The 12,728-nt window shown below is 45.2% G+C and overlaps 1 protein-coding gene across 1 annotated transcript; it reads left to right on the top strand.

The window, feature by feature from the left end:
- Positions 1–7,462: 7,462 nt before the first annotated feature.
- F4812DRAFT_149871 (3',5'-cyclic-nucleotide phosphodiesterase regA) lies at positions 7,463–10,627 on the top strand. The gene is made up of 4 exons (XM_047929705.1): positions 7,463–7,967; positions 8,029–8,892; positions 8,950–9,542; positions 9,598–10,627. The coding sequence occupies exons 1-4, from the start codon at positions 7,826–7,828 to the stop codon at positions 10,537–10,539; spliced, it is 2,541 nt and encodes an 846-aa protein (XP_047786982.1). The 5' UTR covers positions 7,463–7,825; the 3' UTR covers positions 10,540–10,627.
- The last annotated feature ends 2,101 nt before the right edge of the window (positions 10,628–12,728 follow it).

The raw sequence follows: 12,728 nt of genomic DNA, 5'->3' as shown, positions 1-12,728 counted from the left end.
CATCATCACCATCATCATTCTTGGCCAGGCGAGTCGCAAAATTGCGTGTACTCGCCACATCACGGAGTTTAATAGATTGACTGTCTTCGTCTTGCATTCAAGGGGAGTTTTTGTTGTGGTTGTGGTTGTTGTTGTTAGCTTATCGTGGGTGAATGAGGAGCGAGCGGAAGGAGCGGAGTGGGGTGGAGTAAGTTACCTGATGCCGCCGTGGTGGTGGGAATGGAGTTTAGGAGCTTCGTTCCTTGTATATACATATGTCATGAATACCTGTTAAGATGCTTTGCTTGTAGGTTACCTTATGTTACCTATGACTTTTTTCGTAATGGGGCGTTAGGCATACCTAAGCTTAGGTACCTGGTGTTAACTTTTGACGCAAATATGAATGAGGGTCGAGAGAGAATAGAGTGATACGTATGATGCCTCCGAGGTGGACATCTACATACCTATATATTTGCCTGACATAACTAACTACCCTATCTACAAAAGTATAGTCATGTAAGATAATAAACTAGGTACCTTAGCCAGTAGATGCACGATATTTCATTGTACAGTTGTCAAATAATAATACCACTTCCTACCTTACCTTACCTAGGTACCTACCTAGGTATAGTTACATCTCTTTTTTTCTTTTTTCTGAGTATAAGCACTTACATACATACACGGTACCTAACCACTTAATACCACAGGATACATACATAAGAGGTACCTAAAGTAAGCACCTTATATCTCCTCGACGTAAGGTACGTTATGTACCTAGGTAGCACCCGCTGCAACGCTCATTGAGATTAGATAGGTACCCAGCAGTATTATACAGTAGCTCCTTGAAGAACGAAGGGGCTAGGTAGCTGCTGGGAAAAGCGGCATCCGAGGCTAGTAGTACTACCTAACCTTGCCTTTAGGTTAGGTATACTTGGGGGGCGACCAACCAACCAACCATAGGTACTCCGTGTACGGTGTAACCCCTAGGAGGGTTTATGTATGATGGGATGGTTTATTTTTCTTATTTCCTTCTTCTCCTTGTTTCGGCGTAACGATATATTAGGTTAGGTAGGCACGATTATATACGCAATCGTGAGAAGGGGACGAAAGCATACCTACCCTTATTTTTTTATTTTTTTAATACGGATATACAAGGTTAGGTACCTACTTTATATATAACATCTGATCTTCAAGCCAACTCGGCCACCGAACTAAAACTTGGAAAACGAGCTGTTGAACTAACTGTTCAAATGCCTTTGAACACAAGTCACGTATCGCTATAGTCAATATAATTCGTAAAACAGGAGATGTGGTTTGTCAGAGAGACTGCTTGCACTAGGTACATTTTATAAGTCTATTTCCAGGCCGAGAATGGGGATTGGAACGGCGGCTTATTGTACTTATATATCTCGATAGAGTTTATTTATTTATGGCCATAACTTTGTGATTCTTATTATAGTTGATTAATAATTTCATTTTCATGTTTTCATGTGATCAACCAGCTGACCAGCCATAGACGAATTGTCCGGACATCTTGTGGCGATTTAACAGACGGTGAAAATGGCTTGCATATCCATGTGATGGGTAGAAACTGTCAGGCTTAGGCAGCACAGCACAGCACAGCTGCGTCCGTTTGTGTGGCGGTCGGCGTTTGGCGAGATGATTATATCCTAACTTATAGCCAGGCGACGCAGCGTAATCTCCTACGGGCTTGGCTACGAATTAGTAGCACAATGGTGGAGATTAGTAGAAAATATGAGGCTCTGTAGGGTCCTACTGTGACAATCGCATATACTCCTTTCTCAGCTAACGAGCCCGGTCTGTGCGACTCCCCTTTGAACCATGCAGGACGTGAATTGCCACGACGGCTTAGTGGCAGACCCAACAAGACAAGTTAGGTAGACCATAGCGAGCGTCAAAGTTTCAGATGAGCAGGTTATCGTAATTTGGAGTACTTGTCGTTGCATTTAGAGGCTTGCTCAGCTCGGACGTTCATAGACATGCGATATATTTGGAAAGCATTGGCAAATCGGACTTTTCATCCGACCCTAGTAAGTGCTTTGGAACAGTTCGAGAACAAAACCTTGTGATCGGTGCTTTTTTTTGCTGATGTATCGCTCGAGCATTCGGTATCTGCGCTTGTTCTCCATTGAAGACGCTCATCCCGAGGACACGTCAGCTCAGCTAGGAACTTATAATCCCAGATAGCACATCGAGATAGGTAACACGATATCCGATGAGCCACAGTTAGATAATGCGGAGCATCCAAAGCAAAAGCTATGGGACTTGTCTCTCTGGCCTGCATCGGCCTTGTGTCTAGTTTAAGGCTCGTTCTCAGTTGCGATTGTCGATCACAGTCGCGGGACTAGGAATACGACTCTAATCGCACGATGTCTGGTCATCTACTGGCACGCCGAGCTGAGACAAATATAGAAATCGCCTTGACAGGCGAAGTAATGCAGAAAAGTTAGTAGAAGATGACGACAACCTGCCGTACCAGGTAGAAGAAGCCTTGCTAACGTCGGGAATATTCTTGGTTGCGTACGGGCTCAACCAAGTTCAATCAAGTCAGAAAGGCAACCGAGCTAGGTGCGGCGTATTCCGGCATGGGTCGGGGAACGTATATGCATCGTGAGGCCGCAGTGATATGATTATTTACAATTATTCGTAATAGTCAGAAGTTTCTATTACTTCTTGAGGCATTATGTTAGCTATTATGCTAGCGTCATCAGATGCCCGGTTAAAAATTAAAAAGAAAAAAAAAAAAGACATGTAGTCCGGACGAGCCGCGGGAGATTCGGTGATTCTAAAGGTAAGTTCTTTATCTCACGGACCTAGATGGCAAATTAAGAAAGCTGATCATAGTAAGGCTGGCGGCTGACCCGAATAGGAGCGGTGAAGAGGCTCCTCATTCCAAGAACCTAATTGACGTTAATGGGGCTGTCATTGGTGAAACGACTAGACGTAAGGCGCCGTGTCTCGAGATATGTTGTGTGTAATTTATGAGGCCGAGCACCAGGGGAACAAGATCTCGAGGAGGGCCCTGTAGTTTTAGTACATAATGATAAATGATGATAGATAACAGTACAGCTGATAATCTGGTAGGGTAAGCTGTACCATGTAGGTGTAGACTTCGTTGTAGGGCTTTGTCATAGAACGGAGGCCATGTCGAACTGAGATAGGCTAGACGTTGATCTGCTTTAGCCTTGCTGGTTCGTCAATCGCACATGGCTTCCGTGAATCCGGTCGCAGCCCCCGGCTAGATATAGAAGGTAACTAGTTGCCTACCTAGGTAGCTAAAAGAGGTCACGGCGTATTTGGGGATAGGGTGGTGTATGTGTTGGTGGAAAACTGCGCAAAGCCAGAGCAGCGCGAAAGGACGTGGACTAAGACAGACAGACAAGTTTGAAAGCAGAACAATAGGCATATACATGCCTATTATATATAAGGTATTAAATAGATTGTATTAGGTAGTTACCTATATCTTTTAGTTGTTGTCGCTGTTGTTGTTAAAAATGCTTTCGAGGTTGGTTTCAAGCTTGGTTTCAAGCTTGGTTTAGGGCTCTTACAGGGAAGAACCCAAGCAGGTGTGGGGGCCGTTTAGGGCCGTGTAGGGCCGTGTACCTAGGTAATCGTGTAATACCGCAGTAAGGCAAATGGAAAACAGATCCGGGAGCCTCGATTTGTAGTGTTTTGCTTGTGTGGGTCTGGTATAAAACTAATAAGCGCTTTCCACCGTTGCAAAGGATGCTACTGTAAGGGGAAGGTCACCAAAAGGAAGCGGCGAAGTTGCTGTTTGGGGGTTACACAGCCGGAAGTCATCATTAGTAATATTGTGAAAAGACATGAGGAGATATTAGAAAGAGCAGGGATTTTGTGGTGTACCTAGGTAGGTATGTATTGATAATTCAGGGACCGGGGAGGAAAGCGTAGGAAGAACATGCGGTTAAAAGCTTGTAACCTTATACCCAGATACGCAAAACCATGTACGTATAACTTTTGTCATTCGGCGATAATAAAAGATACATTTAGATACTTGGTAAAGAATCTTTGGATCAGCACTTGCATCTGGAGGATTTGCGACTTGAGACAAATACCTTCCTTACCTAAGGTACATGCCTCATACATCCAGCTTACCACATACCTAGGTGTAGGTAGTGGTTATAAGAGGTACCTTATTCCAAGAACTACGTTACGTCAAGATCTAATTACATGTGCATATCTAATAGTTAAGTACCTATTATTATATTATTATAATAGTAAGTATGGAGGTGGGTTTAATTCGACTGCCGTTTGGCATTTTAAAATTTTGTGAAATGATAGCCGATTTTTTATTTCCGAAATTCGTTCCTTAAAACCAGAGTATTATTATTGATTTGTTTCTTCAATAGCTCCTCTGCATATAACCGCATGCGCTCTCTACGTGGCAATAAACGCGATAGGTAGGATATACATACCTTAGATCCGCACTGACGACGATGTGCTTTACCCACGATTCCGCCACCAAATCACCAAATAATATAATATACTTCGTACCTAGGGTTAAGGATTAATCATAGGCGACTTCGCTTCGTTGGCAAACTCAGTACCGAAGATAGATACGAGCCATGATGAATGAGTCACTTGCTCCAGCTGCGAGGTCCCAGCCCTATTTACTCCTAAGGCGCTCATCATCACAGATGCCCAAACTTATCTACGGAGAAGGCAATATTTGGGCAGAACCATAATTAGAAATGAACATTGGCCACAAGAAGAGCCGTGGGAACCATGTGGCCATCGTTTTATTTAGCACCTCCGGCATCTGTATTGTGCGATCACATACGACATGCGCGGAAAGTAAGAAATGCCTTGTTATGACATAAACCGTTTCGATACTTGGATTGGGCTTATGGTTCGAGAAAATAGAAAGTCCGGATCTCTGCCACACCTCGATAAAGTTAGGTACCTACCTAGTAGGTAATTAATAGAGGATGCGGGAACTCGGCTATGTTGGATGGATGGATGAATGCGCGTTTTGGTAATGAATTGTTATCGCGTGTCGGAAGCCCAAGCAGGTATAAGAGAGAGAGAAAAAAAAAAAAAGTACCTAACCTAGGTAGCTAAAGGCAATCTCAAAAGGTAATCTGAGCGGGTTCAAAGGATCTTCAATGATTTGTGTGGGTTAGGATGTGTTGATGGGTTGGGGTGAGCTGCATAAGTTGTATGAATGATCGTCAAAAAGGCGACAAGCTAAAAAGGCAAAAAGTGCGTGTTGTGTAACTTTGTATAACTTTGTACGTACTGTATGGGGTCTCTATGGGGTCTGCGGATCCAATATCACGCATCTTATTGGCTTGGATAATCCATCTTTCCCGCCTTCCCCACTTTTCCCCTTCCCACTTTTCGTCTTTTTCCCTTCCATTTTCCAAAGCCGTTCGCTACAGGCTTCCATCAGCCTTCTGGAAGGCTTCGAAGCTGGCTAGAAGCACCTAAAAAGGCCGCCAAGGTTCCTCGTGGTTGCCCGAACAGACAGGGATGTCCCAGACCCATGCGTAGGGAATATCACCGTCGCAGCGAGTCATGTTTCGATTTCTCACTGAAGCTTGTTGCTCTAATCCGTACCTGGGTACAGTGGGTGCGAATGGGTGCGAATGCTTACGATGCACGCGCAGAAAACCAAAAAGACGTACCTCTATGTACCTAGAAGCAGAAGTCAGTCCCTTCGACCAGAGCTTCTAGACGGCAGCCCCGAACTTGGGAACTGGGAACTGGGAACTGGGAACTGGGCACTCCATCACAATGTGGGGCTGTTTGTACCTGTTTGCACATTCATCACTTCCGCTATCAATTTCGCCATGCTCATGCTATTGGCTACGATAATCGCAATTATTAACATACCATCCATACCTATTTCTTCCTTTTCCCTGAAGCTACCGAGGTACAATACGGATCTACCTAGCCGCTCATCGCGTATTCGATCAGCCGCACAGATTAGAGATACACAATTACGGCGCTTAATCATAAGATGCTGTTGCGTACATGCATAACACATAACACATAACTCAAGGGCATAACTTATACATCTAGTGCATATATGTACATGGCTCTAGGTAAAGAGGGTAGGTCGAAGGAACATTAGGTACATTGGGATTTAGCATTTAGCTGCCTGCGGGAGCTTATGAGGGGTACGTTCTCTGCATTGGCGATAGCTACGAATATTCATGCATCGCCTACATTTTATCATTCCACCTTACACTACCTACCTGTAGGTATGTAGTTGACGTGGTACAACAATTATGACACTTACAGCATCCAAGGTTACATAGCTTGCGTCTTCCGTACCTATGCACGAAATTTTGAACCTCGGAGTTGGTTTTCGAATATACGATATCTCAAGTCTTTTCTACCTAGCAGCCAAATCCACAGGGCCTGACTTTAGAACATCGGGCAGATCGGGTTAACCTGGGTACCACGTTATTTTACGCTACCAACCACCCTAATGGGCCCATTTATTTACACTACCTCCTATGCATACCTAAGGTTAGGTGCTAACTAGACTACCTCCTATGATCCTACTGCTGGGGTTTCTAGCATATGCAGTTAGCGCCTAGTGCCTACCTCCTACCTAGGTAGGTACGTCCATATTGTTAGGTACTTACATACATCTGTACATGGATGTACTACTATATATACGAAGTACGCGCATGTACCCAACGCGCGTGAGTGGGTCTTTCTAAGGTTGGGATTCTAAGCAAAGAAGCAAGCAGCTTTCACTGCCGTCGCACTAAAAATGACACCCGATTTATCGCAGACTTCACTCGTTATCCTTTCCTTTTCTCCCTTCTATTATATGATCCACATTGGGGGAAGAACTCTAGTCTACACCCTTTTCAATTCCCATCTCTTAGTCTTCTGGTCATTGCTTGTTACCTCGATCACTTCGAAATACTTGCTAACCTCCCCTGCTTCCTTTTTTTTTCCTTTGCCAAAACGTCACGTACAAACCCGCCTGTACACACACTACCATTTCCCTTGTCGTCTCTTCATCAATAACATCTGTGTTGCCCAGTCTTCCGGCTTCATTACTAGAGTAATTTTCGAAACACCTATATCCAACTTGACGGATATTGACTATTTTTGACCTAATTATCACGGTCAACTTTTTTTTTTAACACGGAATAAGGAACTAAAACAACCAAAGACCAACAAAACAAAAACGAAACATTATTAAACTCGGCTGGAGATTTGGCCGCAGACGTTGCGAAACGCATTATCGTTCCTATTAGGAGTGTAACGTCGCTCCCCTTCAGACGACTCGCAATAGGGCGTGAGGCGCGACCACCTTTTTTTTCACCTTTTCGGCTCTATCCACACGTTTTCGACTATTAGAACACACACACACAAACTTACATATATACACATACACATATGTGCGCCTTCGCTTGTTCCGAGTCCTATGTTACTAATCCGTTCTACCCTTCTTCGACTTCTCTCTTCTTCGAATTCCCATAACCAATAAATATACCACACCCCGAACTTGATCGCATGCGCCTTTCGCCTTTTGGACCTTTTGGATGGTTGCTTCTGAGGTGTCACCTAATTTGAGTGGCTGGCTTGTCGAGGAATTCTCGAGTCCCGAGTACAACTTTCGCGCGTCGACTATCCATATTCCCGTCGCACTTAACGATATACTGAAATATTTGTGGGCTAAGACAATATTTATACTTCATTGGCAACCCAATTGATCACTTCTCACCATTTAATTGCTTGCTTTTACGGCTAGTCACACTTGCGACGACAATTGCGACTCCAGGTTACCCTGGCGGAAGTGCTCCGGTCTCCAGACTGGATGCCATAGCCCGCCGTGATGGATAGCACAACTTGTAATGTGATCTACGTGGATCGTAACGTGCTCGAGGACCGGTCACTAAGATCCGAGAGCACGGAACTGCACGAATCTGGAGAGCTTAGGAAGAATTTGGGGCTTCTATTAGATGCCTTCGGCGATGGTCAGTTTTTGATGCGAATTCCTCCCAGCAAACCCAGCAAAACCACTAACATATGTCGCAGTGCATGTGTGCGCAAGCGGTTCTGCTTGTATATCCAAGCTATTCCACTTGCAAGATACCTCCATGGTAGGGCTAAAACCGACTCTTGTATTAATTGACACGCCGTATGATGAACAAGTGCTGGACCCGTTACCACCCGAACGAGACCATTCTCCTTTCTCCGAGTCCGAGCAGGGCGAGCAGAAAAACGGACAGCTGGATGAAGAGCTGTACGGATTAAGACTGCTTGAGCGAATCGTTTACGAGACCCATCTAAGAAGCCTCTCAAAATTAGTCGTGCCCATTCCCGTCATCAGCTTTCCCTCACTACGAACCCCTCCAGCGAACGATGGTACAAACGATGATCCTCCGCAGCCAGCTTATGCAGACTACCTCTCAGAAGTACCCGGTGCGACTGGCAAATCATTAACAAATCGCGCCCTACTAAGAAAGTGCATTGACTCTGGTGCGGTGGATGTAATGGCTAGCCCCTTGCATTTCAAAACGTTAACGACTCTCGAAGTTCATGCATACCGGGCGCACAAAGAAGCTGCCAGGGAACAGCAGGCAGCGTTGGAGGTTCGGAGGGGTCGTAAACGGTCTTGGGTAGGTGTGCATGAGGAGCAGCCTTACTCGTACCTGAGAGAGGCTATGGTATCGGGGTTAATGAGAGGGATTTGTCATTCCGACGAGGACCCTGAACATCGCATTGGCAACGTCAAGGTTAATGTTCCATCTGACGAACAATCTCAAATTGCTAAGGCTATCGGGAAATGGCATTTCTCCGCTCATGATTTCTGTGACGACTCTCTTCTTATCGCGGCCATTCTAATGTTCAAACACGCCTTTTCCATGCCGGAACTTGAACATTGGCGACTATCAACAGGTAAATGACCTGCTCTTATGCCTACGTTGCGACTAACTAACCGTTCTCGAAATACAGAGCAGTTGACCACTTTTCTCGTTGCAACACGAGCTGCATATAACACTTTCGTACCGTATCATAACTTTCGTCACGCGGTCGATGTTCTCCAGGCGACCTTCAATTTTCTTGTTCAAATCGGGGCATTGCCGCCATATCCCTCCCGGCTCAGGTCTTCAGCCGGGTCAATCAAGAAATATCCACTTGTGACTTTAATCGGGCCTTTCGAGGCATTAGCTCTTCTCGTAGGAGCGATCGGCCACGACGTTGGTCATCCTGGTGTAAATAATGGCTTTTTAACCGTACTTAATGCGCCCCTGGCACAGTTATACAATGACCGGTCTGTTCTCGAATCTTTCCATTGCGCGGCTTATTCACAAATTCTACGAAGATATTGGCCTAAAGTCTTCGAAGATACAAAAATGCGCACTCTTATGACCAGCTCGATCTTGGCAACAGATATGGGTGTGCACTTCGATTACATGACCAAGCTTGAGAACCTCGAAACGGAGCTGAAAAATGGTCCAATTGAGAATTGGAGCGGGAAAACTATTGAGAAACAGACCACGCTTATATGTTGCCTGATCATAAAGTGCGCCGACATCAGTAATGTTGTAAGTGTTATTTTTGTCTCCTCCAAGACAGCATAGTGGCTAACAAACTCGTTAGGCACGAAAGTATGAGGCAGCACTCCAATGGATGTATATCCTTTGTGATGAATTTTCGCGGCAAGCAACGATGGAGAATGATATCGGCATTGAATCGTCCCTCATCTCGCGTCCTAAGAAGGATTTCTTGTCGCTGGCTCAGGCCCAAATAAAATTCATGGAAATATTCGCTATTCCTTTGTTTCGGGGGATCGCCGGTGTGCTGCCTACGATGCAGTACACCGTAGACGAACTGGAAACAAATAGGGCGCTATTTGAGAAGACCGTGCAACAGATTCCGCGGATGGAAGAGGAACAACGGAGAATATTTACAGAAGGTGTCCTTTCGTCTCATGCTTTAGGACTAGCCATCCATGCAGAAGGCGTCGAAAACTTCCGAAGAGACCCTAGAAAGCGCAATTTAGTCTCGAACCATACTGAAATGAAGAAGGCAGGCAAATCTCCTCCCGACCAGCTCTATGATGTCGCCTATGTTCGAGAAGGATACAAAGAAATGAACGGAATTCCAGTCGGGTTCGACAACGATCCGTTCAGCAGTAACGAATCGGACATTCGAGTAGCTGGATATCAGGGCAAACAGCGTTGTAGCGAGACAACGGATGGGAGCAATTCAGTGCCTCCCGGGGATTGGCAGTCGCAAGCTACCAGTGCTACTACAGGCAAAATGCCACTCTCGCCAAGCACTCAAGGGACGAGCATTGTCAGTCAAGAATCTATCGAGCGTCCTGGAAGCGTCCCAGTTACGAAAGTCCCAGTACCTGAACACCACACAGCGGGGCCAATGCAGAGCCTTGATTCGGGCAACTTCGAGGATGATTCTAACGGAAATACCCTCAAACCAGAAATACCACTCAAGAAGAAGACCAGCAGGTTTAGGATGAATGTCTCAACCTTTTTCCGGAGGAACAAGGGTGCAAGCTCGCCGTCATCCGGCGGTTCTTGAGACTATTAGAATGGTAAATCAGTAGTTAAGATGATTCAGCAACGGCACACAACTACAGTTGGCAGATACTAGAGCATCGGTACGCGTTTGCGAGTCTGTACACGCAATCAGATGACGCCGCGACCATGAAGCGAAGGTATTTTGTAAGGCGATAACAGCTGATAGCATATTGCTCATCACACGTATATATTGTATACTAGCCGGATATGGGGCAAGGGCAAGGGTGAATAAGTCAGCGTTTCTGGTGGTTTACCAAAAAGTTTTAGGGTCAAGGGGTGGAGAGCTGGGAAGCCCCAAGAGGGAAGGGGCACCAAAGGCGGTGGGGGAGGAGTTATATTACCAAAGATGCATGCATGGCGTTCAGGAAATAGGTTCGGTGTAGGATCGGGAACTGTGGCCTCCGAGGAGGAGGAAACGTGCATGGGGACAGGTCCTGTGGCGGAGTTCAAGTTTCTGAAGTGGGAAAGGAAGACTTGAGACCTTTTTTTTCGGCTCAGCGAAAGCCGTCAAGAGACAGGCAGAGCTAAAACCTGCGTGGTAATTCTTGATGAAACACTTTTTTATCACATCTGTAAAGCGATGTGATCTTCGTTAGACCCTAGAGGCCAGGTTTGAGAGTATTTAAATGTATGAGTATATGAAAAGGGGAAAAAAAAGGGGGCGAGATTCGAGAAAAAAGAAAGAGGGACAACTCCCGAGTTTCATTTCATAGTCCGATACAAGGCAAGAAAATCTCTTGCTTGGAATTAGAAGATGATCTGGGCAAACCCCCCCACGACTCACGATCTATGGATATCTGCAAGTGACTGCATGCAAGCGATCAGACTAAAGATGGGAAATCCACTATTTGATTTGATTGAATCGTATGTCCATCATGCAGCCCAAAGCTAGGTTGGTATCGACGACTAGGTAAGTATACGAGCAGCGTCATTGCTGATGTATTGTCATCACTCATTTGCAGCCGCCAGAGGCGCGCGTTCCTCGTAGGGACGGTAAATACGACTAATTACGATGCGAACCAATCAATGGTCGAAAACATTGCTGTACACCCCCTGCTGGCTGACATCATAGTTGTCGGTTGGATGCTTGATCCAATGCTTGATCGGTGCTTGATTAAGAGCCTCGAATTTCCTCGGCAATACCCTGGATAATGAGAATACCTACCTTACGCCATTATGGGTTAAGTAAGGTACCTGAGGTACGTAAGGTACGCATAACAACGCATAACTTGGATTTGGGCAAAAAAATGAAGCTTGAACAGCTTATACAGAGTACATAGTAAGAAGTTCATCATATATGGATGCTTGCATTTCGGTTTGGAGAGCTTTGTACCTAATTACGTACTAACTATAGAAGACCCTGAGAGTTCGGATCATCTCTCAGTTGTGCAACTCCAAATGTTATTAGGTTAGGTACCTCACATTACTTCCTACCTAAGGTTAGCTACATGTGGTAGGGATAGGTAAACGGTCTAGGTAGCTAACCTGGTACGAAATACATCGCTCAGATACTTGTAGGTAAAGAGTCCACTTCCACTTTGCACTTGCGAAAAAAAGGCACTGTACCACGGTATGGCTTGGACGTTAGGTCGTTAGGTGCCTACCTAATGCTGAGCTATGTACAATGCTTTGTGTACCTAACCTACCTGTAGGAGGTATTCAAACATATTAGGATTTTAATCCTGGTGAGCTGTCTTTGCCTTCCCTGTTACTACAGGTATGTAATATACGTCTCAACGACTCAAAAGGCCCATTCCCACACACCAAATCACCTTCAATATAAGAAAACAATAATTTTTAAGCCTATAAAACATGATGCGTTAAGGCGTACTATGTAGTACTATGTAATAGACCAAAAAGAAAACTGTCAAGGGTTCCCCAGCTTTCGATTATAGAGAAACGCCACAAGCTGACCAGTACCGTAGTACCGTAACATCTGATTGAAATCTAGGCTCCGGACTGCTAGCAGCCGACAGTCGGCAAGCGGACTTCAAACCCCCCACTGACAACCCAAACCTTAACAAGCTTGCAGCCCGAGGGAGGTAATGCTACCTTAGGTTAGGTAGGTACCTTTTGGTGCTTTGGGCCTTTGGCAGTCTAGTAGCTTAGTTATTTTTTAAAAAGAAAGAAGGAAAGAGAAGGAAAGAACCAATTCCCACCCGAGTAGAATTATTTACTTTTAGGTTAGGT

The sequence above is a fragment of the Daldinia caldariorum genome (assembly GCF_022478825.1).
Source record: "Daldinia caldariorum strain CBS 122874 unplaced genomic scaffold F4812scaffold_18, whole genome shotgun sequence".
Lineage (NCBI taxonomy): Eukaryota > Fungi > Ascomycota > Sordariomycetes > Xylariales > Hypoxylaceae > Daldinia > Daldinia caldariorum.
Note: the sequence above shows the minus strand (reverse complement) of the source record. Positions and strands in the feature narration are given on the sequence as shown.